The sequence below is a fragment of the Cucurbita pepo genome, chromosome LG17 (assembly GCF_002806865.2).
Source record: "Cucurbita pepo subsp. pepo cultivar mu-cu-16 chromosome LG17, ASM280686v2, whole genome shotgun sequence".
NCBI lineage: Eukaryota > Viridiplantae > Streptophyta > Magnoliopsida > Cucurbitales > Cucurbitaceae > Cucurbita > Cucurbita pepo.
Window position 1 is genome coordinate 3,415,572 of NC_036654.1, and position 27,929 is coordinate 3,443,500.

At 37.6% G+C, this 27,929-nt stretch overlaps 5 protein-coding genes and 1 pseudogene across 7 annotated transcripts; 2 read left to right on the forward strand and 4 right to left on the reverse strand.

Annotated features, from left to right (window-relative positions):
* The first annotated feature begins 4,062 nt into the window (after positions 1-4,062).
* LOC111778625 (probable GTP diphosphokinase RSH2, chloroplastic) lies at positions 4,063-7,626 on the forward strand. Its single transcript, XM_023658556.1, has 6 exons — positions 4,063-5,415; positions 5,502-5,687; positions 5,891-6,351; positions 6,448-6,606; positions 6,691-7,045; positions 7,129-7,626. Exons 1-6 carry the CDS (start codon positions 4,690-4,692, stop codon positions 7,441-7,443), a joined length of 2,202 nt encoding a protein of 733 aa, XP_023514324.1. The 5' UTR covers positions 4,063-4,689; the 3' UTR covers positions 7,444-7,626.
* A 104-nt stretch (positions 7,627-7,730) lies between these two features.
* LOC111778626 lies at positions 7,731-10,000 on the reverse strand (annotated as a pseudogene).
* Positions 10,001-10,924: 924 nt separating this feature from the next.
* On the forward strand, positions 10,925-15,454 carry LOC111778507 (E3 ubiquitin-protein ligase SPL2-like). 2 transcript variants are annotated; one of them, XM_023658383.1, is made up of 7 exons: positions 10,925-11,537; positions 12,217-12,350; positions 12,514-12,628; positions 12,882-13,049; positions 13,148-13,269; positions 13,689-13,808; positions 14,850-15,454. In XM_023658383.1, exons 1-7 carry the CDS (start codon positions 11,178-11,180, stop codon positions 15,199-15,201), a joined length of 1,371 nt encoding a protein of 456 aa, XP_023514151.1. In that variant the 5' UTR covers positions 10,925-11,177; the 3' UTR covers positions 15,202-15,454. The 2 variants fall into 2 exon arrangements, with proteins under 2 accessions (XP_023514151.1, XP_023514152.1); XM_023658384.1 differs by lacking the exon at positions 12,514-12,628 and having other exon boundaries at positions 10,928-11,537; positions 12,217-12,318.
* A 789-nt stretch (positions 15,455-16,243) lies between these two features.
* On the reverse strand, positions 16,244-18,647 carry LOC111778508 (nodulation-signaling pathway 1 protein). Its single transcript, XM_023658387.1, has one exon. It carries the CDS (start codon positions 18,214-18,216, stop codon positions 16,468-16,470), a length of 1,749 nt encoding a protein of 582 aa, XP_023514155.1. The 5' UTR covers positions 18,217-18,647; the 3' UTR covers positions 16,244-16,467.
* Positions 18,648-19,075: 428 nt separating this feature from the next.
* On the reverse strand, positions 19,076-20,541 carry LOC111778510 (auxin-binding protein ABP19a-like). 2 transcript variants are annotated; one of them, XM_023658389.1, is made up of 2 exons: positions 19,398-20,541; positions 19,076-19,216 (listed from the first exon to the last, which is right to left on the reverse strand). In XM_023658389.1, the coding sequence occupies exons 1-2, from the start codon at positions 19,992-19,994 to the stop codon at positions 19,193-19,195; spliced, it is 621 nt and encodes a 206-aa protein (XP_023514157.1). In that variant the 5' UTR covers positions 19,995-20,541; the 3' UTR covers positions 19,076-19,192. The 2 variants fall into 2 exon arrangements, with proteins under 2 accessions (XP_023514157.1, XP_023514158.1); XM_023658390.1 differs by having other exon boundaries at positions 19,076-19,197; positions 19,379-20,541.
* Positions 20,542-20,716: 175 nt separating this feature from the next.
* Positions 20,717-27,891, reverse strand: LOC111778509 (transcription initiation factor TFIID subunit 12b-like). Its single transcript, XM_023658388.1, has 8 exons — positions 27,015-27,891; positions 26,548-26,766; positions 25,250-25,894; positions 25,079-25,153; positions 21,782-21,860; positions 21,471-21,535; positions 21,330-21,368; positions 20,717-21,245 (listed from the first exon to the last, which is right to left on the reverse strand). The coding sequence occupies exons 1-8, from the start codon at positions 27,735-27,737 to the stop codon at positions 21,063-21,065; spliced, it is 2,028 nt and encodes a 675-aa protein (XP_023514156.1). The 5' UTR covers positions 27,738-27,891; the 3' UTR covers positions 20,717-21,062.
* Between the last annotated feature and the right edge of the window lie 38 nt (positions 27,892-27,929).

Genomic DNA, 27,929 nt, shown 5'->3' on the forward strand with positions numbered 1-27,929 from the left:
TCCAAATTGCTTCCGCATGTGTTACATTAACACCATCATTAATCGCATCCATAGACGACATTTTTGTGTTTTTCTCGAGAAAAAATAGAGGAGAACTCGACGTCAGTGGTCACCTTCATTGACAAAATAGACGCTCTTAGTAAAGCATATGTGTGATATCCCACATTGGTTGGAGAGGAAAACGAAACACGCTTTATAAAGATGTGGAAACCTTTCCCTAACAGACATATTTTAAAGCCTTGGAGGAAGCCCGAAAGGGAAAGCCTAAAAAAAACAATATTTGCTACCGGTGGGCTTGAGTCATTACAAATAGTATTAGACCTAGACACCAGACTATGTGTCAGGGATGAGGCAGTATGCTAGTAAGGACACTCGGCCTCGAAACACCCTAAGTGTGGAAACCTTTATTTCTACAATAATTGTTCACTTTCGACTTTCATTTCCCTAATTTTTTATATGTTTTCTTGAAGTTAATTCGATCTCGAACATTCATTAATTTAAAAATAATATTATATATATATATATATATATATATAAAAGATAATGATTAATAGGACATGGCACGTGGGCTGGGTAGTGATGCCGACCAATCATCATCATGTAAGCAATTGCTTGCACAATTTAAGCAACCAAACTATACGCAAAGCCTAAATCAATTGCTTTTTTTGGTACTCATTCCTTTACGTCTCTACTTTGACAATTATGCCATTATTGACAATTCTATTTTGTTGCTTTCGGTAACAAAATATGTAAACTTTTATATCATTATTTTCTAATAAAGACGTGTTTAACCAAATTTTATTACGAACTTCAAATACTTTCTTCTCGTTATAAATCACGCTTAATATATAAGTTCGAAGGGTATTTTAGTCATTACCATAAAAAACCGATAACTTATAGAGCAAGCAAATAATCACTTTAGATATGTTAGACGAACACGACTCTCTTCTCGTTATTAATCACTCTTAATCTATACGTTTGAGGGGTATTTTAGACATTCCTGAACTTCAAACACTTAATTCTCATTTTAAATCACTCTTAATCTATAAGTTCGAAGGGTATTTTAGTCATTACCATAAAAAATCGATAACTTATAAAGCAAGCAAATAATCACTTTAGATATGTTAGACGAACATGACTCTCTTCTCGTTATAAATCACTCTTATTCTATACGTTTGAGGGGTATATTTAGACATTACTGAACTTCAAACACTTTCTTCCCGTTATAAATCATTCTTAATGACGTTTGAGGTGTATTTTAGACATTACTGAAATTCGAACACTTTATTCTCATATTAAATCACTCTTAATCTACAAGTTCGAAGGGTATTTTAGTCATTACCGTAAAAAACCGATAACTTATAGAGCAAGCAAATAATCACTTTAGATATTTTAGACGAACATGACTCTCTTCTCGTTATAAATCACTCTTACTCTATACGTTTGAGGGGTATTTTAGACATTACTGAAGTTCCAACACTTTATTCTCGTTTTAAATCACTCTTAATATATAAGTTTGAAGGGTACTTTAGTCATTACCATACAAAACCGATGACTTATAGAGCAAGCAAATAATCACTTTAGATAACAGTTTTCCCATTCCTTTCATAACTATTTTATTTTTTAATTTAAATTTTAAAAACAATAACTGCATTTTATTTTGAATATTTAAATATATATTTGAAAGTAATTTTAAGTATAATAAATAATTTTCAATCGTTTTCCCCTGTCATTTAATATAATATTCTAGAAGTGAAAAACGTGATTTTTATTTATTTGTTTTTTTTTTCTTTTTCTAAATAATATATTTGAGTAATATTGTCGTACGAGGTTGGGCCCATCAGCATTAACCATGTTCTAGATTGATCGGAAAATCCAACGGTCAGAAATGAATATCAGTTTGTGAACCGGTCCGCCACCACCATTTTGGCGTTTCTCTCCGATTCGGCCGCGGCAATCTCCGCCCCACCTACAGTTTTTGTCCGCTTCCGACAGCCAGTCAAAGCTCCCACAACCGTCCGATTCTCCGACGCCACCGTCCAACGGTACTGGAACCGGCACCGCAGTAACGACTTTAATTTAGTAGGCATAATTTTCGCTTCATTTTTTTTGGTCAAATTATTTGACTTTTTAAAATTACGCTTAAATATTATATAATAGCAAAATTAATATAATTTCTTAAATTTTCTAATTATAAATACTAGAGGCAAATTCTAGCCAAATATATTATTTTTTTAAAATCATAACATAAATAAAAATATATATTATCAATTAAAAAGTTAAATATAAAGATTTATCCAATCTATAAATGGCATCTCTATCCGACATGTCGACTCATGGCTGCTGGTCAGCAAACCACGTGGCGCTGATTTTTACAAACTGCGGTCCACGTGTTTGCCACTGCCTCTCCAAACTGAATCTATCAGAAAAAATTAAAATTTGAATAAAATTATTTATTTTCCTATTTTTCTTTTTATTTGACCATGAAGTGAAATTCCAATATTGCCCCTCGTCGGCCTTTTCAATTTCAATTTTAAAATAATTATTGGACAACCTTATAAAATTCGTAAATGTTGTCTCCATAATTGGCCCAACATCTTTAAAATTAAAATTATATTTAATTTGATTTGACTAAAGATATTTATTATTAAGCAATGGAAATTTGGTGTTTAAGATAAGGTTATTAATTAATTTGTTATAAAAAAAAGCATTAAAAATTCAAATACAAGTTGGGCCATATATTATTTATTATTTTACTATATATTTTATTTCATTGATTAGTAGTTAAACTTCATATACTAAAATATAAAAATAACATTATTTTAATTTATTTTTTATTTTTACTTCTAAAATATTATTAGATTTATTATAATATTTTACTTTTTTTTTAATATATGTTATATTAAAAATGAAAATTATTCGTTTATTTAAAATGAAAAAAAAATCTACAAAACCCAATTTCGTAAAATTATATAATAATTTTACGAATATAAAAATTGAAACAAGAGAACGGTAGACATCTTTAATCATAACTGAATGTAAAATTATTATTATCATCATTATTAATTCAATAACACGTAGAAAATAATAACTTTAATCTTAATATTTTAATTCAAATTGCAATAGACATTTATATCTTTAATCTATATTATAATATGCATAATTTATTTGATATTTCCATTTAATGAATATATATTTTTTATATATGTAAATTGTAATGTCCCTTTATATTAGTGCACCAATAAACAATTTTTATAATTCAATAATTTGTCAAACATTAAAAAAAAAAAATTATTATAATAAGAATAATAAATTGCAAATACACGTGGCATATCCACTCATATCCAAAACCGGGGGAGGCCACTTTGTTTAAAGGTGGTTTATAATTAAAATAATTAATTAAATTATAATTATGCTGCCGTGCAGTAAAAGTATGGAAAAAGTAATTATTTATCCATATCCACTTCTACAGTTGTCACAAAGTAATTATTTATCAAATTTATTTACCTTTTTTAAATCACAGATTAAAAATTTTATATTTTTATTTATTTATTGTAAAATAATTTTAACATTTATTTTTTAATTTAGAAAGTCACTCTCTATATATGCATTATATATTTATATGAACCATGAAAATGATATATATATATATATATATATATATATATTATTTTTTAATTAAAAAATGATTTATATTGGAGACGGATTATTTTATTTGTAGTTGGCTAATTTAATTTAAAAATAGATGAGGGTGTGACAATTTACAATTTAATTGCATAATTTTATAATAAAGTTAATTGACCCATTAAATGAAATATATATATATATATATATATATTTTGGTTAAGTTTTATCGAATTATAAAAATAAAATTTTAAGTTTGTTAAAGACGAAGAATTAGTCTTTCCTAGGGGACACAGTATGGTTATTTCGATAGAAAACAAGGGTATTTACGTAATTTTGGTAATTCCAGATTATTATTATTATTATTTTATATTTTAATTTTCGTTCCAATTTCCTGTAATGTAAATAGAATACGGATTCTGTGAATATCGTGGGAAGCTCTCCCTGTTCCTTTCATTCATCCTTCCTCGCCAATTCCCTTTCCCTCTTTGACACTTCTTCTTCCTTCTTTTGTTCTTATTTCCACTTCAATTCCTTCGCCTTTTCTCCTTCTTCAACGTCTATAAATCTTTACATATTCCTTTTACGCCATTGATATTTCTTTTTCTGTTCTTCTGTTCTTCTGTTCTTTGGTGTACCCACGATTCTCCTTCTTTCCGAGGGGCAACTGTCTCCGATCGCTCAGAAAGTTGATTGTTCTTCCATATTAGTGTTGGGTTTTTCACTTACTGATCTGGGTCTGTCGATTTCTTTAGTGGGTCATTCAGGAATTTGCTGTAGATTGTTTGTTTTTCTTTCATCTTGTCTATAAAATTGTTCGATTCTTGTTGCTTCTGTTTAGTTTGATTCGTAATTACACTCTTCAAGCCTTTTAGAAAGTTGGGTTGTTCTCTAACCCTATATTTGGGGTTTCTTTCTGTGGAGTTGGTGTTGGATTAGCGAGGGAATTAGTTGGATTTTTGGGGGTTTTGATTGGAATAGATTTGATTTCTGGTTTTGATTGGATTATTTGGGTTTGATTGTGATCTGATTTGGAGAGGGAAGTGATTTTTTGTGCCCTAGATCATGGGAGTTCCGACGATTGCTTTATACGTCGGTCCGCCGAGTAGTATTTGCTCTACGCACCCTTGTCAGATCAATGCTCATTCGTCTTTTGATTTCGAAATTGGTTCTAGATCTTCTTCAGCGTCGTCGGCATCGGCTTCTCAGAAGCCGGTGGCCGGTGGGCTGACTTGCCTTTTCTCCGCTTCTCCAGTACGGCATGTTTCGTCGACGACGAGCTATTCCGGTTGTGGAGAGGAATTGGGATCGTTATGGCATGATAGAGGGGAGGAATTGAGTAGCTCATTCCGATATTCTTCGAGCAAATATTTGGGGTCTTCATTCACTAGGGATTCTAGCCCTGTATCGGTGTTTCAGGGTCCGATTACGTGTTGCAGTAGCGGAGTTGGTTCGTCGGCGAAGAGCCCTCCGATTTGGATTTCGAGAGAGAAGAGTGGGGAAGTGAATTTCCAGAGCTCGATCGGAGTTGGGTCAAATGGATTCTTCAATGGATACTTGAGGAATGCTTCAGGATCTTATGTGGATGTTCATAGAAATGCACTTGATGTGAGTTCATCGGCTGTGCTCATGGATGAGTTGACTTTTAATTTGGAAGATGGGTTTGTGGAGTGCACTTCGGAGTCGTATGCAAGGGATATGCTTCGTGGTGCACAAATTAGGCATGAAATCTTTCTCGATGAGTTCGTGATCAAGGCGTTTTACGAAGCCGAAAAGGCACACAGAGGACAAGTATGAAGCCATTTTCATGATCTCTTTCCCCTGTTTCAATCTGTGGCATTAGTGAAGATGGCTAAACTTTTATTATTTCTTTGCAGATGCGAGCGAGTGGAGATCCATATTTACAACATTGTGTAGAAACCGCGGTGTTGCTGGCATCAATCGGTGCAAATTCCACGGTCGTCGCTGCAGGGCTTCTGCATGATGCGCTCGACGATTCTATCGTGTGTTATGACTACATTTTAGGGACAGTTGGAGCTGGGGTTGCTGATTTAGTTGAAGAGGTGAGCAAATTTTTCGTTCTCGATTAGGAACTGATGAAATTTGATTGGATTTAATGCCTATGATGGTTGATCATTGATTTATTGTAGCTAAATTTTCGATCGCCGTCCCGTTTATAACGAGACTTGATCTTAGTATGCTTGCTATTTAGATGGAGTCTGCTTTAGATTTTCGACTTATGGTAAAATTCGTCTTGTGGTTTTAGGTGTCTCAACTAAGTCATTTAAGCAAGCTTGCACGCGAAAATAACACAGCTAACAAAACCGTTGAGGCAGATCGGTTGCATACCATGTTCCTCGCCATGGCCGACACTAGGGCCGTTCTCGTTAAATTGGCTGATCGTCTGCATAACATGATGACACTAGATGCATTGCCATTGACCAAACGATTAAGAGTTGCCAAGGAGACTTTGGAAATCTTCGTACCATTGGCTAATCGCTTGGGAATATCGAGTTGGAAGGAGCAGCTGGAAAATTTATGCTTTAAGCATCTTCATCCCGTCGAGTATAAAGAACTTTCGTCTAAACTCGTGGAGTCGTTTGATTCAGCAATGATCACTTCTGCTATTGAAAAATTAGATCAAGCTCTTAAGAATGAGGGGATTTCTTACCATCTCTTATCTGGACGCAATAAAAGCTTGTACAGCATATACTTAAAAATGTTAAGGTATGTTCAATATAAGCTTGATCTGATGGTTATGAATGCTGCAGTGAATCTTTGATGGCTCATTGAAAATGTCTACTTTCTATTTCTTATTTGCAGAAAGAAGTTGACCATGGATGAAATACACGACATTCACGGGTTACGTCTTATTGTAAAGAATGAAGGAGACTGCCAGAGAGCTTTGGCAGTAGTTCATCAGTTGTGGTCGGAAGTGCCCGGGCGGTTCAAAGATTATATTAGTCACCCCAAGTTTAATGGGTATGTTGTGGCTCAAAATGGTTGTTCTTCTGTGTTCTTTCTATGTTCGTCCCCCATGTCTAAACTTGATTCGATGATTTGAAGGTATCGATCGCTCCACACGGTTGTGGTGGGTGAAGATATGGCACCCCTTGAAGTTCAAATTCGAACGAAGGAGATGCATTTGCAAGCTGAGTTTGGGATTGCAGCTCATTGGAGATATAAGGAGGGCGACAGTGAATATTCTCCATTCGTCGTTCAGATGGTCGAATGGGCTCGATGGGTTGTTACCTGGCAGTGTTTGGCTATGAGCAAGGATGGATCATCTGTTGGTTCTGATGATTCAATCAAACCACCCTGCAAATTCCCTTCTCATTCTGAAGGCTGTCCGTATTCATACAAAAGCCAATGTGATCGACAAGATGGACCGGTCTTTGTCATAACTATTGAGAATGACAAGGTGTGTTTCCTTTTTTTTCGTGTTAGGTCGTAAACTCGGTTAAGTGATGTAGTCTAACGATTGCGACATACTTACTACTGCAGATGTCGGTACAAGAGTTTCCTGCAAATTCAACGATCATGGATTTAATGGAAAGATGCGGGCGAGGAAGCTCAAGATGGACCTCCCATGGCTTCCCCACGAAAGAAGAGTTGAGGCCGAAGGTAAACCACGAGCGAGTGAACGATCCAAAATGCAAGCTGAAGATGGGTGATGTGGTAGAGCTAACTTCCACCATACCCGACAAGTCATTGACAGAGTGCAGGGAAGAAATCCAGCGAATGTACGATCGTGGGATCACGGTATCAAACCCCGGACCGTCCCCGGTTGCACCAAACACTGCTGGTTTCTGGAGCTGACCATACCTTATTTTGTCTATGATATACATTTAGTGATGATTATCAAATTATTCTGTATATAGCGGTCTCTGTACAAAACAACTCGATAGTTGCCACAAAGAAATAGATGACTAACAGAAACTCAGAACGGTTCAAAATCAAGATTAAAAGTTCGTTATTGAATGATAGAATTTCATTTTCATACCCAGATTTTTCTCTTCTAGACCTGTCATGTAATTTTGTCCAAGAATGTGGGAATTGAATATCCACACTCTAATGATTCAGATTCTATTGGAATGGACACATGGTGGAAATAGAACCACTGAATTCTTTTAGCAAATAGAGACAAGTTATTAATAAATATTACAATGTGAAACGACGAACCAAAAGACGACTGTTATTTTTGGACGTTTTGCCAAGTGGAAAGATACTCTCCGCGGGGTATGTTAAGGTGGGTTGGTGCCTTCGTTCTCCTTCATGTCACTCTAAACTCTAAACTCTAGACTCTAGACTCTCTTTTTTCTTCAATGAAATCATAGCAAAGTCGATTAAGGAAAACACTCCTCCATTCGCGATCTTTTCTGAAAAGGTGACACAATAGGACCAAACAACCTCTTTCAAGTTGATCCTCCTCCAAGTCAAAGCCCCTTATTTTACCTTTCCCCAGGAGGCCCCTCCATGGTTTCTACTGGTTGCTTCTTTGGGATTGCCAGTTGATAGTTGGGTCCGAGCAATGTGTCTTGATTGGGTGGAAGGGTGATACCAGGCCCACCAATGGACCTTGGCAATGGTATTTTGTTTCTATTTCTGGCCAACTCTAGAAGAACCTGACAAAACAGAAACACATGGTTAAACACCCTTCCTTTAATGGCAGAGAGGATGGCAAGGGAAATCCGTGATATGATCATCATTCTAATACTGACCATAATATTCCCCCCATGCACAAATAGATATTTCTCACTAACAAGGCAATGATTCGGTTCTAAGCTGCCGTAACTTATTATAACAGTCCAAGCCTACCACTAACAGATATTGTCTTCTTTGACTTTCCCTTTCGAGCTTCCCTTCAAGTTTTTAAAACACTCGATCATATTATCAAATCTACTTGGTAGAAGTTTCCACATCCTTATAAGGAATGTTCGTTCCCCTCTCTAACCAATGTGGGATCTCACACTTATCATGGATAAATGATTGGCATATTACTCAAATAATTCTATCAGTAAGTCCTGTTTCCGAGCTTAATTGTCCAAAGAGTCACTCCACAAATCGATCACGTCCAGTTGGGACTATGAAGCCATGTTACCTCTCTTGGAGAAGGTCGTGAGAAGCTGAAATTAACTTTTGACTGGATAGCAAGCGTCGCACCATCACACAGCAGCCTTGCCTGCATGCTCCGAGTAAACTCCTGCATCCATCAGTACGTCGACAACATATCGATACCACAGCTCAAGAAACTGGTGCAAATACGCAGTTCATAATCTTCAACTCCCATTGATTTCATAAGTATTTCACAATCTTTGCATCCCTTGGCAGGTCCTGCTCTCCCTCAGTTATTTCCTCACTGCCCCTTTCACCTGTACATGAAACTTACATCATTCACATAACTTTCTAAACTGATATTCAATCAAAAGCTTGTTTTACATTCATATGTTCATTACTTCTGCCTTGCTCTTTTATCTGAACTTTGTGGAAGAAATCAATTTAAAGAAAAATAAATGTTTGAAAATTTAAAAGCCTAACTGATCGTGCTATATAATCAACCAAAGATATATCAACTAGTTAAAGCATAAATCATCGACTATAAGGTCAAAGATTTAAACTCTCACATTGTTAGTTAAAACAAATCTCTTGTATGAAAAATCTTAGTCAACTTTCAGATACAGCAATACTCTAGGAGATGAATTCTTTGCCTTTCATTGACAACATTGTGTTTTGAAAATAGTAGCATGTAGATGGCAACTCCAGGACAAATAGAACAGATCCATTGTCTAATCTTTCAGTTTGAAAATAAACAGAGGACGAAAACGAATTGGCTTCTCAAACTTAAAATTCAACGCTTAGCAAAATTACAGCATAATATTGCAATTTCCGACTTCTCCTTCCCAATTTCCCCTAACTTCAAACCTTCCAGAAATGCGAGAAAACATAAAATTATAAATTGCATGCTACCATTTAGTTTCGAGAGCCATAATTCAGCAATTCAAAAATGGAAAAATATTAAGAATCCCCCATTTTTTACGGTGATTCTCAAATATCGCACAACAGAAGTTGATACGATGAGATAGAATGCAATAGAATGAAACTCGACAAGTAACAACTCCATGGGATCAACAACGGAAAGAAGACAAATACTAGCATACCTACTCGTAAAGGTCGAGCTTCGCGCGAGAAAATGGTGTTTTGGTTGTCATATCCACCTCCATTTCCACGACTCATCTTCTCTAGAATCTAAACAAAAGAATATCTTGCCCTAACAATTTTGTAATTCGTGTTTCAGTCAGAGCTTCATGGATTGGCTTCGAAGCCAAGACGCTGTTCTTCGTTCTCGTCTCCTCTCCTCCAAGTTCAGCGCATGGAAGTCGATGTGTCGTATCCGGAGCCCCGAATGATACTACCAGGTTTCCCATGGATTAATGGCCCAAAAACTCGGCCCATATTTGAACGGAATGGGCTTCTGTTTTGGACGCTGAATTTAATTCATCAATGGTCACATATGCCCCTCACTCGAGGGGTATATATGTAATAGTGTACTAGTTGGATCGTAAAAATCTTTTAACCAACCTCAGTAATAAATGTCAAATATTGTTAATCTCGGTAAAAGTAGGGTTAAGTTGAATTGAATTGTAACCTTATTTTCTGATTGGTCGGTTGACCCAACAAAGTAAAGTCAACCTGCAAACTGAATCGAAATTTTGACTTTAATAAAATTCAACCCAATCCAAACTGAAAGAAAATCTAACCTATAGCTAGGAATTATATAATCGAGAGAGAGAGAGAGCTAATCAATATAATCCATAGTCTCTGTTATCCACGAGGATGAACAACTGAGTCAATGCCCATAATAGGTTAGAAATGATTTTCAATTCCGTTAGTTGAGCTTACAGATATTCGTATATTAAAATTAATGAAACTTAATAGACAAAAATTTGAGATATAGAATATACCCGAGACCAAGAGAAGGTAAGAAGATCGATGAAAAAGGAATGCATACAAGACGAGAGTGAAGGAGGGAACCCTAAAGGGATGACTCCAGCACCGAGCACGTGGTAGCACAGCGGGACAATGTTGTGAAGCCCATTTTATTTGACGATTTATTCAAATTATAATATTTTGAAGCCAAAATGAGGTGAATTATATTCCGGATCGTTGAACGCATTGTAGATGGAGAGGTAAAAAGTTCAAATCAGATAACATTTTAATTAATTAAGTGAATTTAAAACCTTTGTCTAATTTATATCCGTAATAAAAGCAAATTTGATTTTTCGTTATTATTATTTATTTTTTCCTGGGTCGAAATTTGATGAGTAATATTAACCAACCACTGCGACGGTGGTGGATTGCTCGAAGAAAAATTCCCTCCACTGCGCTACCCGTTTTCCCAAATTCTGCAGTTCTCCTCCGAGTTGGCCTGCGTTATCTCCCGCCATTTGCCGGCAAATCGCCGCCGCACTGACTCGGCGGTTGTGTCGGTCGCCATCTACAACGCATTCAAGGAGGGAACTGTTTTCACCGCCACAGAGACGCGGAATTCACTAATGTCCTCATCGGAGCAAGCCCTCGTCTCTCTACTCTCCCGATTTGCTTTATCGTTTGATGGAGCTGCTTTGGGCGCAGCCCTAGCCTACGCTGCGTTTCGTACCGTCCTCAAACTCACTGCTTCCTGCTCTGCTCTCGATGAGCTCCGTAAAGCTCCAAATGTAAGAGTATCTGATCTTCGCCATATGATTTCCGATGGAGATTCGCGACAATCCGAGTCCGATCAAAAGCTTGTTGTAGTTCGTGGCACCGTGGAGGCCAGGTCGTTTGTGGAAGGTAATTGGAAGAGCTTGCAGCCTAATGTATTGATTTCTCAGGAGTCCGGAGATAGAGCAGTGATTATTCAGCGTACGCAAATGGTAAAATCTCCTATGGTATTTTTGTTAGGCACTGCGTGACTGTGTTAAGATGTTTTTTTTGGGCTGCAGTTCTTCTGGAGGTGGATAAGTGAAAACTGAGCTATGCAGTTTAGAGGATTGCCCGATTAAATTCAATATTATTCCGTTTGTTAGAATCATACGAATGCAGAGTGTTGTGTTAGTATTTGAGTTACTTGATAGCACTACTAAAAGTTGCCATTGAAGTCTAACCGATTAATCAATAACTCGTGAACTCGTGCATCGTTAAATTCTTTTCACATTATGAGGTCTCTAGTAACGTCCTTAAGTTCAGGAGCAATAATGATACGATTCTAGTCTGGATGAACAATGAAATGAGAAGAATCATGGGTGAAATGATATGATTCTAGTCTGCATAGGTCTTCTGGCTTGCCTGTATTTGTTCTATCATCATATATAATATATAGCTACGGTATGCGGATTAAATATTTGGGAAACCTTGAACTCTTAAATCAATTGTAAAATCTTGGAGAAAATGAGTTTCTGTTTTCTCAGGCGAACTATCATAACCTAATTGGTTCTGCAAGTGTCTGTTTTTGTTCCCCTTTGCTATTCAGTATTGTGAATGTGTTGTGTGTGTACATAATATCCAGTTTTATAAACTAAAGCTTATTGGGTTGTAACTTGTGGCATTGTTTAGTGCATATTCAACGAATGGAAGGGCTTTCTTGGATGGACTTCTGATTTACGTGCAATTTTTGGAAGAACCTTTAGAAAGCAAGAGTCAACATCATTCAGAACGGTAAAATTTAGCTTCTCTCTGTTATTGCTATGGTTAGTTCACTCTTTTTGTCCTTAATAATAAAAGATCTTTGTATTCAATACCTTTTAAGCTTGAATGATATGGAACTTTGTTATTCTGTCTGTGAATAAAGAGCAAATTGAAGTTGAATGATTTTTTTCTGAGGGCATCTCTTATATGTGGCCATTCTGTTAGGTCCTTTTCCTGTGATTGTCTATTGGATCTTCTTTTTCCCTTGCTTGTGGCGCGTGCAAGTAGGTTTGTAAGTGCTATCTCTTCAGAAAGGGGTCCAAACCGAGTAGGCTTGAAGGTATACCCCATAGTGTCAAGAAATAAGGAATTTATTGTAGCTAACTTTTTGTTTATAAAAACTAAATGTACTTCATATGAGATTGATGTGTGGCAGTTGTGATTTGTGAAGACTGAAGGTAAAATATATATTTTAGATATCTGGTTGAGCAGAAGGGAGCTATATTCCTGTGGTGATTGTACCAGAATTGAGTGCAGTTTACACATTACGTTTTATCTTATGTGATGCTGATATTTGTGAAAAAATTTAACAGGTTCCTTTTGTTCTTGTTGAGGGTCATTCCCCGTATTCTGATTTTGTTGTTGTTAACATGGATGGCTCAAGACATCGTTTGCCTCTTACAACTGTGTATCGTCAACTGCAACCCGTTTGTGCTACTCCTTATACCTTCCTTCAAGCACTTTTTGGTCACGAGTACCCTGTGAGTTAGGCAATCTATATTGAATTGAAAACATCTTTTTCTTTCTTTTTATTAATGGATTTTATCTAAAAATTCTTTATCATGTTCTACTTTTGAAGGTTGGGGTGCTTGATGAGGAGAAAATACTTCCATTAGGGAGAAATATCAGTGTTGTTGGCGTATGCAGTTTTAAAAATGGAGTTCCTGAGATAAAGTCATGCAAGGATTTTCCCCACTTCCTGTAAGTTTATGCATTTTGAAGTAGAAATAACGTTGAGAAGGTCAAGATTATGTAATGTAATTTATGAAGGTAAACCATTGATGCATATAATTAATTCTTTCCCATGACTCATCCACATAAAATTGACAATAAATGTGTTCTGTATTCCAATAGTGAGCCCCATTGATTTGGCTTTAGTGCTCTGTTTGGGATTTATGAATAGAAAGCTTTCGTGGTCTGTTGGAGTGTGGATTTTGGTTTATTCTTGCGTTAGCCAACACATATTGTCTCATCAGTGATGCTAGCAAATGGCTAGTCTCTCCCACACCCACCCAAAGTAACCCACGCATGAGTGACTATGGGGAACAGTGTCTAATTTGTCCTTAGAGATAATCTTCATTGAAAAAACGGGTACTATGATGACTTACTTTTCCTTGCAGATGTGAAATGACTAAAGATCAGATGGTTTTAGATCTTGTCTTCAAAACAAAATTTCTGTTCTGGAGTAGTATTGTCCTTGGTTCGTTGTCAGTTGGTGTTCTTGGCTGTTCTGTTATGAGGTATGTTATCTTTCTTTCTTTCTGATACGTGGAAGTCACTATAAGGGGAGTAAGATTCGGATTATCTTGTTGATCGAATATCTCAAGACAAGAACATTGTTTGAGATTCGAATCACTCCACAAGCAAGATCGATCATGTCTAGCTTGAATGATTCTTGTTGATCAAATATCTCAACGCAAGAACACTTGATTGAGATTCGAATCACTCCACAAGCAAGATTGATCATGTCGAGCGTGAATGATTCTACATGCAACCTAACTACATAGAATTGCAAAGAAACTTAGCCATTGGCTAAAAAAAGCAACTACATTTTTCAAGTCTACTTACAAATACAATATACATCTTTATATAGCCTCAAAATGAAACTATTAAAGACATTCCAAGAGTTCTAACATTCATACTTAATGGTCACCGTTATGTAATTGTAAAGTAAATAAAAAGTTTTAAAATATATTAATGAAATACAATAACTCTAAATTACTCTAAATGGTAATCTACCCAAAATTTATAACATGAAATTTCATTTTTATTTTTCTTCAACGTGACATGAATTGGAATATCTTTTGATAATTTCAACAATATTTTCTTCGCATCTTAATTGAAGTATGTTGTATGATTGATGTCTCTTGGTTCATATCACTCTCTTTTATTTTATTGTCAGTCAAACTGTGGCGAGGTATCTTAAATGTTGGTAATTTTTGTAGGCAACGCAATGCACTTGTAATATATGCCATCCATGAAATGTTTATTTTGCTTGGCACTCTGCTTTCTGTTGCATTTTCGTTTGCTGGAGAGTTGTAGAAGAGTATCAGTGATTCTTCAACTTTTATTTTTTTAGCAGTGAATTTCTCTTGCTTTTATGAACAAACTATTGTTCTTATTTGGTCCTCGAATGGAATGAATAAAAGCTTAGCTCTACTGCGTAGTGAGTGAGTGATGAATTATGAGATTACTCCCAAATTTACATATTATTCACCCTTTCTATGATTACATGAAAAATTTGATGAATGTTTGAACTTATTTGCGTCCATTCTCTTCAGAAATTGGAATAGATGGAAACAGTGGAGGCAACAGAGACGGTTACAGGATTCAGGGAATGATTCCACCATATCACAACTGGATTCAAGCAACAATGATCCCATCTATGGTGACTTTGGAACTGCATCAGACGACGAAGCAGCATCCATTCCAGATGACGAGTTATCATCGAACGTTCCAGATGGACAGTTGTGCGTGATCTGTCTCATGAGGAGAAGGCGATCTGCTTTCATTCCATGTGGTCATTTAGTTTGCTGTGAACGTTGTGCCATATCAGTCGAACGCGATTCAGCTCCCAAATGCCCCGTCTGTCGCCAGCAGATCCGTAGTTCTGTGCGAATATATGATTCATGAGAAGAAGCAAATTATTTCTCAGGTTCGAACTCATCTATATGGGAATCTCATTCATCTGGGTGGCCTTTCTTTGCTGATACTAAGATTTTATATATATGCAATGCAAGTGATTCCTGGGGCAGCAGTGATGGCTCTTGTAAATACCAGACAATATATACTCATTTATACTGTAACTTGCCAATGTATGGTACTAAAGAAAACAAACAAATAAATAAAATCTTGCTGATATGGACGAAGTTCTTTTTTCTGCTAATGGTCAAGATATGTACCTTTGACTTAGTAGTTTGACGGTTAAATTTGATTTATGAGAGCTTTTGTAGCCAGGTTACCAGTCATTTTGATACTCAAATGATTACGAGACTTTTGCCCCGCTCTAATTTCCCGTTTCCACTGGAAACTGTTCAAGGGAAGTGTTTGGGTTTCCTTGACGAGGCAGACAAAGTGCGGGTGTGCATCCAATGATCCGGTTCAATTTGTTATTCTAACCAAGTCTTAAGTTTTTGAGTCTTGAAAAAAAAAACCGATTAAAGATGTGGGTACATTAGAGATATGAAGATCACTGTCATTCATTTGAGTACTTCTTTTTTAAATCGATGTTAATTGAAGTGTATGACTAACCCAATAACGAAAGTTTTGTAAGGAACTCGAACAGGCTACCACGAGACAAACAAAATATCTAAGATCTTCTTTCCAAACGAAAGTTTTGTAAGGAACTCGAACAAGCTACCATGAGACAAACAACAAACAAAAGATCTAAGATCGTCTTTACACACAGATTCGATTCAGAACTCTAAGATCTTCTTTCCAAACAAAAGTTTCGTAAGGAACTTGAACAGGCTATACCATGAGACAAACAACAAACAAAAGATCTAAAATCTTCTTTCCAAACAGATTCAATTCGGAACTCTAAGATCTTCTTTCCAAACGAAAGTTTCGTAAGGAACTCGAACACGTTACCATGAGACAAACAACAAACAAAAGATCTAAGATCTTCTTTCCAAACAGACTCGATTCGGAACTATTATATGTCCAAGGTCCAATATTGAAATACTTTGTCCGGGTCAACCAACAATTTGAAATGCCTCGACTTTTTGACTTTTTTAGAACAAGTTCGAGTGAAATAGTAATGATTCGAATGGGTCGCACTCGTTAGCCAAATTCCAACACAAAGGTACAGTATTTATTTCTTGGCCAGAAATGAAGTGGTTGAAGAACTCTGCATTGGAAATTAGTGAGCAAAACAAAAGAAGGAAGCATTGAACAGTTTCAACCGCCATTGGATTTGATCCCCAACTTCCAAAACGAACAAAACGAAACAGGTTGCCCTTTCCACCATAGCCCTACGCATCCATCTTTCTCTTCAACTCTCATCTCCCAGTTGTTATCATACCTTCTCATTGAAGCTCGAGCCGTATCAATGGTGTCTTCACCGAACAACTTTCTTGCAAATCCAGCATTTCTCATTCTTTCGCACCATTTTTCCATTTCCTCGTTCATTTCGCCTTCGTTCCTCAGCGCCTTTGCGGCTTCGCCTTCCATCACCTTTCTTTCCTCGCTTTCTCGACCTTTGAATGCGGAGCTTGTTGAATCCAGGAATCTCCATAGGTATTCAACTTTTCTTGTGAATCCGGTGTCGAAATTTCCGCAGTTGTTACAGCTACATGCCATGTTGTTTTCGCTTAGAATCACAGCTTTCGGTTCCATTTTTCTTAGGTTTTGTAAGAACTCGAATCTTTCGTCTGGAGCGTAGTGTTTCAATTGGTGGAGTCTGAACTGTGCGCAAACGATTAAGATTTCGTCCGGAAACTTGCCGATTACTTGCGAATTCAAACTCTGTAGCGAGCGATTGTCGAGGCGGTTGATCTGTAAATTGATGTTTAATGATTTCGCGAAGCTAAGAAGCCGAGAGGAGATGTTGTCTCCCGGTGGACCAATCGAAAACGGCGTCTCTGCATTTTGATCATGTTCGAGGGTTGGAGCGATGACTGTGAGGCGAATTAGCGGCGGGGGTCCACCGGAACGGCGAGTTAAGGCCTCGAGCAGCGTCGGCCATTGCACACCATGAGAAACCCCGATGTCAAGAATGTGAAGATTGCGCGAGCGATTAGGTTCTTCAGAGAGAATGTGGAGAATCGAAGAATTTGCGATGTTATTCGGAAAAGCAAACCATGGACTCACCTCGTGGAATTTAATCAACGACCTCTGGAAGAATCGAGGGTCTGTCGAAGCAAAAGTAACTGGCGCAAGTGTGGAAGAAGAAGAAGAACATGAAGAATTGGAGGACAGGTAATGGGCCAAAGCTCGGAGACCATAGGCGGCGAGCCGGTGGTTAGCATCGCCGGTGGGCGAGGCGAGCTCTTGAAGAACACAAAGAAGGTGATGTACTCTTGTTGCATCCCCTTTTATGATAGCATTAGCACAAGGATTTAGCAATTGCTCTGCCCACCTTCCTTCCTTGTTATTCCCATTATTATTGTTACTCCCTGTGGCTTTTGATGAATTCCTTTTGTTCCCCACTGATTTCTTCATCACAGTCACACCTGCAACAGCTCCACTGCTTTTATCTGCACCATTTTTGCTCTGATTGTTCTGGTTCTTCCTCTGATTCTGTTGGGTTTGCGATGGTTTATGAACTGTATCATCAGGAGCTTTTCTTTTCTTAGTCAAATCAGATGGCGTCAAGTGATGGGAAGTGGAATTGTTAGGTGGTTTAGTACTGACAGTGGTGGGGGAACTGCTTAGACAGCCATTAATCAGATCTTGGCCTATGTCTTGGTTCTCATCCCACCATTGATAGCAGTTTATAGAGCTAGAGTTGTAGGAATCATCCGGGAACGGGGAAGAAAAAAAAGGAACTGAATCCGCTAACCAATCCAATATATGATCTTCAATGGTCATTTTGCTTGGTGAAAAGTATTTCAGACAGAGAGGGAAAGAGAAGATATCCTTTTGATGAGGGGAGGGAGGGAGAAAAATGGAGTTCAAGGGGTTGCTGGGTTTATGGTGGAGGCTCATTGACTAAAAGATTAGGATAGAGCCAATAATGTTTGCATTAAAATAAGGCAAGGGGTCACTTACAACCTCCATAAACAGACAATGGTGGGGTATTTTCTAAGCTATTTGTGCTGTTCTTTTGGAGGATTTGATGTTTGGTTTAGGTATTTTAAAGTCGAAATGAAAAAGTCGGGCACTGTCTCTTCCTCAGTCTGGGTTGTTAGTTAACTCATCATTCTTTTGTATTGTGAAAAAAGTATGCAGTGGTGGTTGGAATCCATGAATGGGATTTGGTGGAGGAATCTTTCAAGCTTTTAGCCATGGTTTTGAGCTTTGAACGTATTAGTTTTTTGTTCTTAAAAAATTGAAACATCTCTCCAAACCCCTTTTTGGAGGCTTTAAATCCTGAAAAAAGTATATATTCTTGGTCTTATTTTATTTCCATTTGTTGTTTATCCAGGTATCATGATTGGATGTTCGAGGAACTAAAGTTGACTTCAGCTGGAACAAACTTTTAAATCATTGGTTAGTTCATCGGTTCCTTTCGTTATTAACTACTAGTTTTATCTATCCTTATCTGCTGTCAGTTCATTGATTTCCTTTGATGATTTGCAACAAAATTGCAAATTTTCTGCCTTTTAATGATTCTTTTCCAATCTTTACTGGTAATAGTTCAAACCCATGCTCCCATTTGAATCTCATTCTTAGTTAAGGTATCTATGGAATCTGTTCTATCTGGAACCATTCATCTTGACTTAGTTCAATCAAATTGGTTATTGAAGTGGAAGAAACTGATACTTTTTATCTTTTCAAAGCAAATCAAGCTCATAAATACACATTAAAAATGTTGGGGGAGGGGGGAGGGGGTATGGGGAGACACTTGAAATCAACTAATTTAAATGACATTAACATACAAATAGCAATGGAAAAGAACATCAATCAAATTTGTTACTTGGAAATGCAGGATGACTGAAGCAAACACATCCTTTGGCCAATTCTAACCACTCCCGCCGAGAATAGCCTTGAACTTTTTCACNGGGGGAGGGGGTGTGGGGAGACACTTGAAATCAACTAATTTAAATGACATTAACATACAAATAGCAATGGAAAAGAACATCAATCAAATTTGTTACTTGGAAATGCAGGATGACTGAAGCAAACACATCCTTTGGCCAATTCTAACCACTCCCGCCGAGAATAGCCTTGAACTTTTTCACCAGAGCGGGGTCGAGAAAAGTGGTCTTCGACACCAAGTCAGTACTCAAGTCGTTGGCAAACAGAGCAAAGTCAGTGATTTGGAGACCAGGGCTTGGGCTGCTAAATACAGGATAACCAACGGCAGTCACACCACCAGCATTAATCTGAAAATGTAGCAACCCTTGTGGGAATATCATGAGATCTCCCTTTTTAAGAGTCTTCACGAAGACAGCATTAGCGGAAGAGATAAAACCAGCCTGAATGATACCCTGAGTCACAATCAGCAATTCTGAAGCTCCTGGGTGTGTGTGAAGTGGTATAACACCACCAGGAAGCAAGTCTAACCGAGCAGCCGAGAGACCGAGTCCATTCACGCCTGGATACTGCTCCACAAACGCTGGGGTGACTGCAGCTTTGATTAGACTTGTTATGTTTCCAGCACCGCTTAGGCCTGAGTACACGAAGTCATCTGCAGTCACGGCGCTCTTGCAGGCGTAGCCTGCTGGCCCTTGTGGACCTTTTAGATCAGCAACGCAGAAGTCTTGGACGGCTGCATTGGAAAGAGAGAAGAGGAGGGCAATGACAAATAGGGAGTGAAACATTTTGGTTTCCTTTTCGGGAAATGGTATAGTTTCTTGATGAGTTCCATGGAGTTTATATAGAAAGTAAGTACTCAATGGCTTCCCTTACTCCCAAGTTGCACCAACATTCACTCAATGCTAGGATAGGAAGATTGATGAATGAATGAATGAGAGCCACTGCATCTGAGCATGTGGCTGCTAATGAAGATCAGATTATCAGAGAAAGAAACAGAATCTCTCTTTTATGAACTTTATGACACAATGTTTGGATATTCTTCTGCCCATCTAGGACGCATAATGTTGCAAGTAGGATAAAGAAGGAGATGAAGCAAATAGTGATGGATTAATAAGCTAAAATATGCTTACCATTCAGGATTAACACAAGGATATGCGATGAAAGTGGAGTGGACCAGCTGCACATGGGCAGTGGAAAATCTGTATAAGAAGCCAACTTTTAGGTTAGCTAAGGTCCAGTTCAAGACGTTCCATCAAGTCTCTCTGTATCACATGGCACCATGAATGGACTTGTGGCCTTGATGAACTCCCTGCCATGGCGTTCAGGCTGTCTGCATTTATTCAAGAAGGCACTTTTCCTCATCTGGAAAATTAACAGTTGAGATTACTACAATTCATGGCTTTCCAAATCAAAACAGATGTGGGGAGGGAGAAGGGATGAAAAATCATATCTTCTATTCCATTTGTAATAATTGTGTTATGTGATCCTCCATACTTCGGACTCGAGATTGTAAATAAAGACTATCAATCATAAATTAAATGTCATCCATGGTAACGACAATAAACTCGAGGCCTATACTAATATGACTGCCAAATATTTTGTACAGTTAATCTTATGGCCATGTTTCCAGATAATGCATCTTGATATTATACAGCCTAAAAAAATGCTTTCGAAAAGTCGTATCTCTAAGAACCATCACACTCCACACAAAGTTCAGGTCCCCTCTGAAATGGCATCCCTCCTCTAAATCTCATATTATTGTTGTATCCCTGAACCGACACCGGGGTAATTTCACCGAATAGTCGAGATCTACCAGCATTCTACCAGCATAAGTTTCAAACGTAGTTAATACATCAGAACCTCGTCATTTGCTGCAGTAACTGCGAACCAGTTGTCTGTGACAATAGTTGTTCTGAGCTTGATGAAGGTCTCATTAGGTTGTTGGTACCAATGGGCATTCCAACCCCTTGTCGGACCATCTCTTTAGGGCTATTTACGTTTGTTTCGACACGGGATGCTTCCTTCAGTATGCGTATCTGATGAAATCCCCAGAAGAAAAGATTTGAGATAAATGATAAAAGAAGAAACTCCATACACTTGAACAGATAATTCCAACTTACCATGTCCAGACGTTTCTTGTGAGTATCACTTGATGATAACTACAATATTCAAACTTCTTATGGTTAAACAAAAACGAAAATGTGAAAGATGAATTAAACAGAATGTGCTTATTTAGAGATAGAGCAAGAGGATTTTCTTACATTTTTGTTGCGATTCTTCCACTCGTCACTCGAATATCCAGGAACGTTTAACTGCCAATTCTTCTCTGCACATTATACACAATTTATGATTGTTAAAGCTTTGTCTAATAACGGGATCTTGAGTTAAATTCGTGAGAAATGTAGAATAAGATAAGAGACAACCTAGACCATACAAAAGCTAATCTACCTCCTATGAAAGAATTGATACCCAAAATCTAAATTTTAAATCAGAAAAGGTGGACACATGTTGCTGATGCATAACCATTCAAGAAATCAAGTCAAAAGAAGATCATGAGGAAAGCAGTACACACCTAAGTGTAGCAATAAATCTTTGGATTCTAAAGTTGAAGATTTTCTGTGTTTTGCCAGATTGCATGAAAATGTGGTCACCTGTATTACAACAACAAAAAAAATCTCAGTTTTCACATGATATACCATCCAATCATACGGAGATGATGATAGCTTATGAATGAGCCATGAAATCAACATGTTTTTTTTTTCTTAGATGGAAACAAAAATATTCATTGTAAGAATGAAAAAGGACTAATGGTTAAAAGATACGAACCTCCATTAAGGAATGAAAAAAAGAAAAACAACTAAGAAGGATATAAATAACAATCCAACTAATACTAAATCCTCTTCAACAAAGAGCCTAAAAGAATTAACCGATAAAAACATCGAGATAAAGGCCAAGAAAAAGCCAGGCTCCCAAGTAAAAGAAACTGACAAAGGAAGGAAGAAATTCAACAGCTCGGAACAATCTTTCCACACAATAGACGGCTGGGAAGACCATGCATTATCTGTAGAATGTTGTGTAACCTAAAAATCATTTTGAAGAAAAAGACGACCTGACTTTTGCAATTGATCATACAAAGGAATAAAATTCAACTCAACAGCTTTGGCCATAAAATCCTTAGATGCAAAGTACCTTCATTCATCAGAACTCGATTTATTCTCTTTAGATCCACTAATTTTGTAAAACTAAGAATGGACAGTGCTTTGAGGGTTCTGAATGAAATATATCCCCAAATGAAGAGACAATTTCTCAAACTTCTTATATATTATCTCAATCTCAGCTGGAATGAAACCACAAATATTTATTTTAACTTCAATTTCAGCCGTTGTACAATCAATAAATTATGAGTCTAAGAAGAGATATTGACCAAACCTCCAAAATGTTGACCAATTGCTTCAAAACAAGGTAAAGGAAAATTCTTCAAGAAATTCAGCCATCATATCCCTCAATAAACTTTCCATCAAACTCCAACTTAGAAGAATCGATACTCAATTTCAACAACGCCTTATCCGTCATGAAGGGATTAATAGAAATCTTGGATTAAACCTATAAAGCATTATGAATGTCCTTCCAAGAGTTGTGGACTAACAATGTAAAAACCACCGAGACAAAATTTTCATTTCGTCCCCTTCCTTTTGTTTCCCCTAACCCAAAAAGAAGAAGCATCTAATCTCATCTTTTGTACCATTTCCGTCTAACTTTTGGGAGTTGATTATCGTTGACTAGCTTCGGCTGCAATATTTCTCCTTCCTCAACGTGATTAGTAAAAATGAAAGTTGAGTGCTGATTTTTCTCAACACTTAAGAGAAAATCTCTTATCATATCCCAGAAAACTATCCAACCTTTCTTTTAAACACCGGGTACTAGAAACTTATTTCTACCTCCAGAAGGTGGTCAAACTACACATTCAAGCTTTCAACCTTGGTGAGACCAAAACTTGGTCAAATGAATTGTCTCAAAGACAACCCTGACTTGCTTAGAAAAATGTGCATTGGATTTTGCAACAATTCAATAACAGAGTTTTCAATTTAAAACAGATGAAAGATAGAGCAAAATTTTCATCTCGTTCTTCATGTCTTAAAAAAGAAAAATTCACGTCATTTTCATACTAAATGCAAAAATAAAGGTAATGGATACAACTGCACAACATCTCCATGGAAATGGCTAGGTGATAGCGGAGAAGCAAAACGGGCAGAGGGAAAAGAATGGCTAGGCAACAAGAGGAAGAAAAATGAAAGAAGAAAAACGAAATAAGTAATAAAAAAAAGGACGGAAAGGGTCCGTCAAAGACGATAGGAAAAAAAGATTGAGGGAACTGACGAGGAGGAGGGGTGGCTAGGTTTTAAATAAGAAAACCAGGGGAGAATAAGACCAGACAACACCTAATAGAATCGACGAGGAGGAAGGGTGGCTAAATTTTAAATAAGACAAAGGCAGGACAAAACTGAAGGGTGCAAAAGTGGGAGGGAGACGGCCAGCATGTGGTTGATGGAACCGACAGGGAGCGTTGGCCAAAGGTGGCCAGTTGGACGTGCCTGCAGCTGTATGAGGCTGAACGGTGGTGGCTAGGATTTTGGAAGGGGAAGGGTTAGGAGGAGAGAGCAAGCCCAGAAAGGGGTAAATCAACATGAATTATAAGACAATAGAAGCTATATAATTAATCTACACAATAATGAAAATCGTTCACCAAAAGGACTGTAACACCACTTCACTTGATTTGTTTGTGAAAATGGAAAGGTATGGGACCATAATGAGAAAAAATCTTTCAATAAGACATCAGTGTCGTAGCAGCAAAGTATTGATTTTCTAATGTTCTCATAAGAGATGGTTCACAGGTTTTTGTTGGTGAGAAAGAAGGGAGGACAATAAGCACAACGGAGTACAGTAGTATATTTCTGTAAACAGATAAATGACAAAGAAATAGACTGATCCAGTCCAAAAGAGTGTATATACCATGCTCCCTCCATCAGAAATAGAGTCCTCTTGGTGATTTATTAAAAGGAAAATATCCAGAAATAGGACCCTAAAAGTTAAGCAAGGGAAGAGGCATAGTAATTTATCATAACTACAAAATTGATTGAGTTATCCTATAAAATAAACTCTGCACATTGTTATAAACTATACTAACTCAAATATTGTTGTCATGTAATAATGCACATTGCTCAAGGGGAAGGCATGACGTATCAAACTTGTGGCCATTGATAAAACCCCTCCAACTACTACCTTAAAATGTCTTAAGTTTTTTATTCGATGGAATACAGTTTTAATTATAATTTTCGTTTTAACCACAACGATAAGAAAAATGGTTGAATAGTTTCAGGTATAAGGAGTATGGTCAAATCACACAGCACCAGAATCACTAAGTAAACAGAATAAATAAAGTCTAAAATGAAACAGAATGAACAAATATTTGGACTTGGTCAGATTACACAAAAAGAAAAGAAAAATCATCCCAAAGTTTAGCTGTATAAAATGAAACAATCATCCCACGATGCAGATTAGATGTCCCTAAATCATGGTTTTCTGGTGATTAATGGGTCATAGAATAGCATACTATTTTTGGGAAATACTCAGAACATGATCCTCAGTAACATTTTGCAGTAATTTTTTGGTTTTTCTTTTAAATGACTTACTATTGTAAATGTTTTGAAATAGTATTATATAGCGCTTCATATAGTGAATGACTAACTTAATATGTATTGATATTGACTACGACTAAGGGACATATGCACTTATTATAGTATGAATATAAAATTAGGTGGAAATGTACAAAGGGGTCTGGGGAAATTGTAGTAGAGCGTGGAGATCTCACCGAATCAATAAAATCATCAGCAATCTCCAAGAGAAGATCTTCGACTTCAGGTTCCAGCTTTCCAAATGGATCTACCTGCAGACATTCAAAGTTCAACTAAAAGAGCAAAATAAAAAACGGAGAAGTATAAGAAAGATAAGAGTAGATAAGAAATATAAAAATAGGAAGGACCTGTGAAACCAGATCTTGTATCTTTCTCTTTCCGAGGACTTGAGTGGCAGCTTCTGTCCCTTGGCTTGAACTTCCCCCAGGTGTACTAGTGCCAGATACTGTGGCATCTGGATGTGACCCAGTCAAACTGAGAGATTTCTGAGCCGCAAGTCCAGCTATCCTAGGAGAATGCTGCTGCTGATGCAATGCTGGTTGCAGAGATTGGAGTTGTGATGGTTGTTGAAGTAGTTGTTGTTGTTGTTGTTGATGAAGTGGCTGTTGTTGTAGCTGTTGTAGCTGTTGCAGTTGCTGTTGTTGTTGTTGCAGCTGCTGTGGCTGTTGCTGTTGCTGTTGTTGTTGATGAAGCTGTTGATGTCCCATGGACGGCTGTTGCTGTACAAGCTGAGGAAATTGTTGAGGGTTCAAGGACATGGAGTTTTGATGCAATTGACTAGATGAAGCCAGTTGCTGCTGCAACAGGACCTGTTGATGCCTCTGTTGAAGACGATATGATGGTGAGCCAGGGCTAGACATCGATGGCATTTGCTTCAGCCACTGTTGCTGTTGCAAAGAGTTCTGCATCATGGTTGGCTGCCCATTCTGAGCCAAATTACTCAATTGTTGATTCATGAATCCAAGATTTGACATTCTCGGTAAGTTCTGAACCTGCAATTTTTAAAAATTGACTGGAAGTCACAATCATGCCCGCAATTTTACAGTTACTAGTCGCTAGATTCAAAACAAAATAGCAAGAATGCATAGGAAGATTATTAAATCTAATTAGCAGACGAACATATCCATACAAGCAATAAAGTGATATTGCGGTTGCTGCTATAACAGTTGAATGGATCGAGTTAGAGAACACGATGAACAAAAAATAAGCAATGATGACAATAATTAGAGTTATACCATGTACCATAGTAATAAAAAAAGGAGAGTGTTAATGGACACTACTTGAAATTAGAGACGTATTATAAATATACAATATGTCCTACGGGCATTATTCGTAATGCAATAAATGTTTTCAACTTCACAAAGAATAAGTTCTATATTTGTAATGCAATGAATGTTTAGATTACAAAAATAAGTTGTAGGAGATAAAAGCCAAAGCCCTAAACTTCTATTAGAGTCAACAAAAGAGAGTACCCTTCATGAATTGCAAAAATAAGTTCCAAACAATCACCAAAGTAACCAACAAAGCATTAATCTTCCAAGGTTCAAATTTAGCCTATCAGTCCATATGGGAATATAACGATATGTATCTGGAAATAAAAGTGCAAGAACATTAGATACAGAGTAGAGATGCTTTGTTAGGAAACCTGTGGAGAGGTAAGTGAACTTTGTTGGGACAATTGCTGCCTTATTTGACCTTGGTTTATTCTCTGTTGGGCATATGACGCAAGGCCATTAGCTCTTAGTTGTGAGCTCAAATTCATTGATCCCATCATCCCCATTGTTTGCATTCCTTGCAAAGGTTGCCCATGAGAGTTACTCGACTGAAATTGTGCACCCTGGACTAACCCAGCTTTTTGCTTCGACTGTACAAAAGGCTCAGTTTCAGCGAAAATCAGCAACAAAATATATTTACCTTAATTTCTAATGTCAACAGATCAATAATTTAGAATTATAAACGAAGAATCTAAGGCACAACCCATCACCAAAATGCCAACGGCGTGCCTAGAAAATTTTCAGATTCACTTCAAATATAAACACTAACAATATCCCAACACCAAAGTAGCATCAATACCAATTTAAGACAAACGAATACCAAGAATTCAGAGCATACCGAAGCCAGTAGTTGTGACTGCAAGTTATACTGAGCAGCAGCAGTCGCCCCAGACAACATGGGCAAATGGTTACCCTGACCCATTAATGCAGACCGCGACAGATTCCCGGTTCCCATTTGGTGTTGTTGGTTAGGCTGTTGTAGCTGCTGTTGCTGGTTTGTAGAAGACCCACCAAAACTCATTGGACTATAAAGCCCCGATTGTTGTCTCATCATCCCAAACTGCTGCTGCTGCTGCTGCTGCTGCTGGTTCAACCTGGACATTGAAGGGGACCGTTGTAAAGCCTGCTGTATTTGGAAATTTGTCATCGCATTCGCATTCTGAGGCTGTTGCACCATTTGCTGCGAATGTTGTTGCAGTTGCTGTTGCTGCTGTTGCTGCTGTTGCTGCTGCTGCAGCTGTAGAGGCTTCTGTTGGTACTCCAACCCAACCGCAGGGCTTAGCTGTTGCTGCTGCTGTTGATTTTGCGGATTTTGAGAGATATGCGAAAGAGGGGGAGAAGAAATTTGCGATAGTGGATGTAACTGGTCAATCGAGGGCGACTGAGCAAGCGCAGAAGCCGCAGGAATGGGAGGATTTGCAGACGAATTTGTTGAATTAGATGAATTCTGCGGAATAGCAGCGGTTGAAGGTTGGACCTGCGGTTGTTGCTGCGGCGGCGGTGGGGAAGGGTCCATAGGGTTCGGTTGGACCGGTTTAGGCGACGGAATACTGTCTGCCATTGAAATTTCCCGATGAGCAAAGATGAAGAAGCTAATTCCTGGTAGAAATTGAATCAGAATTTGCAGAGAAACGGGTGAATCCGAAGGGGAGAAGGAAAGAGGAACGAGGAAGAGAGGGCGGGTGAAGAACCGAGTGTTGAAGAACGAGCAGTAGGATTCTTACACGTCATCTGATGGACCGCTGTACGAGTG

Bases quoted from the DNA above. Each gene is read 5' to 3' on its own strand.
- LOC111778509 (XM_023658388.1), bottom strand. From the start codon at position 27,737: ATGGCAGACAGTATTCCGTCGCCTAAACCGGTCCAACCGAACCCTATG. The intron at 21,861-25,078 runs GTGAGATCTCCA...GTTGTAATACAG, and splicing joins CTGATGATTTTATTGATTCG to GTGACCACATTTTCATGCAA. The intron at 21,536-21,781 runs GTGTGTACTGCT...TATAATGTGCAG, and splicing joins AGATTTATTGCTACACTTAG to AGAAGAATTGGCAGTTAAAC.
- LOC111778510 (XM_023658389.1), bottom strand. From the start codon at position 19,994: ATGTTTCACTCCCTATTTGTCATTGCCCTCCTCTTCTCTCTTTCCAAT. The intron at 19,217-19,397 runs GCTATTCTCGGC...AAAAAGTTCAAG, and splicing joins CTCTGGTGAAAAAGTTCAAG to GCTATTCTCGGCGGGAGTGG.
- LOC111778507 (XM_023658383.1), top strand. From the start codon at position 11,178: ATGTCCTCATCGGAGCAAGCCCTCGTCTCTCTACTCTCCCGATTTGCT. The intron at 11,538-12,216 runs GTAAAATCTCCT...GGCATTGTTTAG, and splicing joins TTATTCAGCGTACGCAAATG to TGCATATTCAACGAATGGAA. The intron at 12,351-12,513 runs GTTAGTTCACTC...CCATTCTGTTAG, and splicing joins TTCTCTCTGTTATTGCTATG to GTCCTTTTCCTGTGATTGTC.
- LOC111778508 (XM_023658387.1), bottom strand. From the start codon at position 18,216: ATGAGCCTCCACCATAAACCCAGCAACCCCTTGAACTCCATTTTTCTC.
- LOC111778625 (XM_023658556.1), top strand. From the start codon at position 4,690: ATGGGAGTTCCGACGATTGCTTTATACGTCGGTCCGCCGAGTAGTATT. The intron at 5,416-5,501 runs GTATGAAGCCAT...ATTTCTTTGCAG, and splicing joins AAAAGGCACACAGAGGACAA to ATGCGAGCGAGTGGAGATCC. The intron at 6,607-6,690 runs GTATGTTGTGGC...GATGATTTGAAG, and splicing joins AGTCACCCCAAGTTTAATGG to GTATCGATCGCTCCACACGG.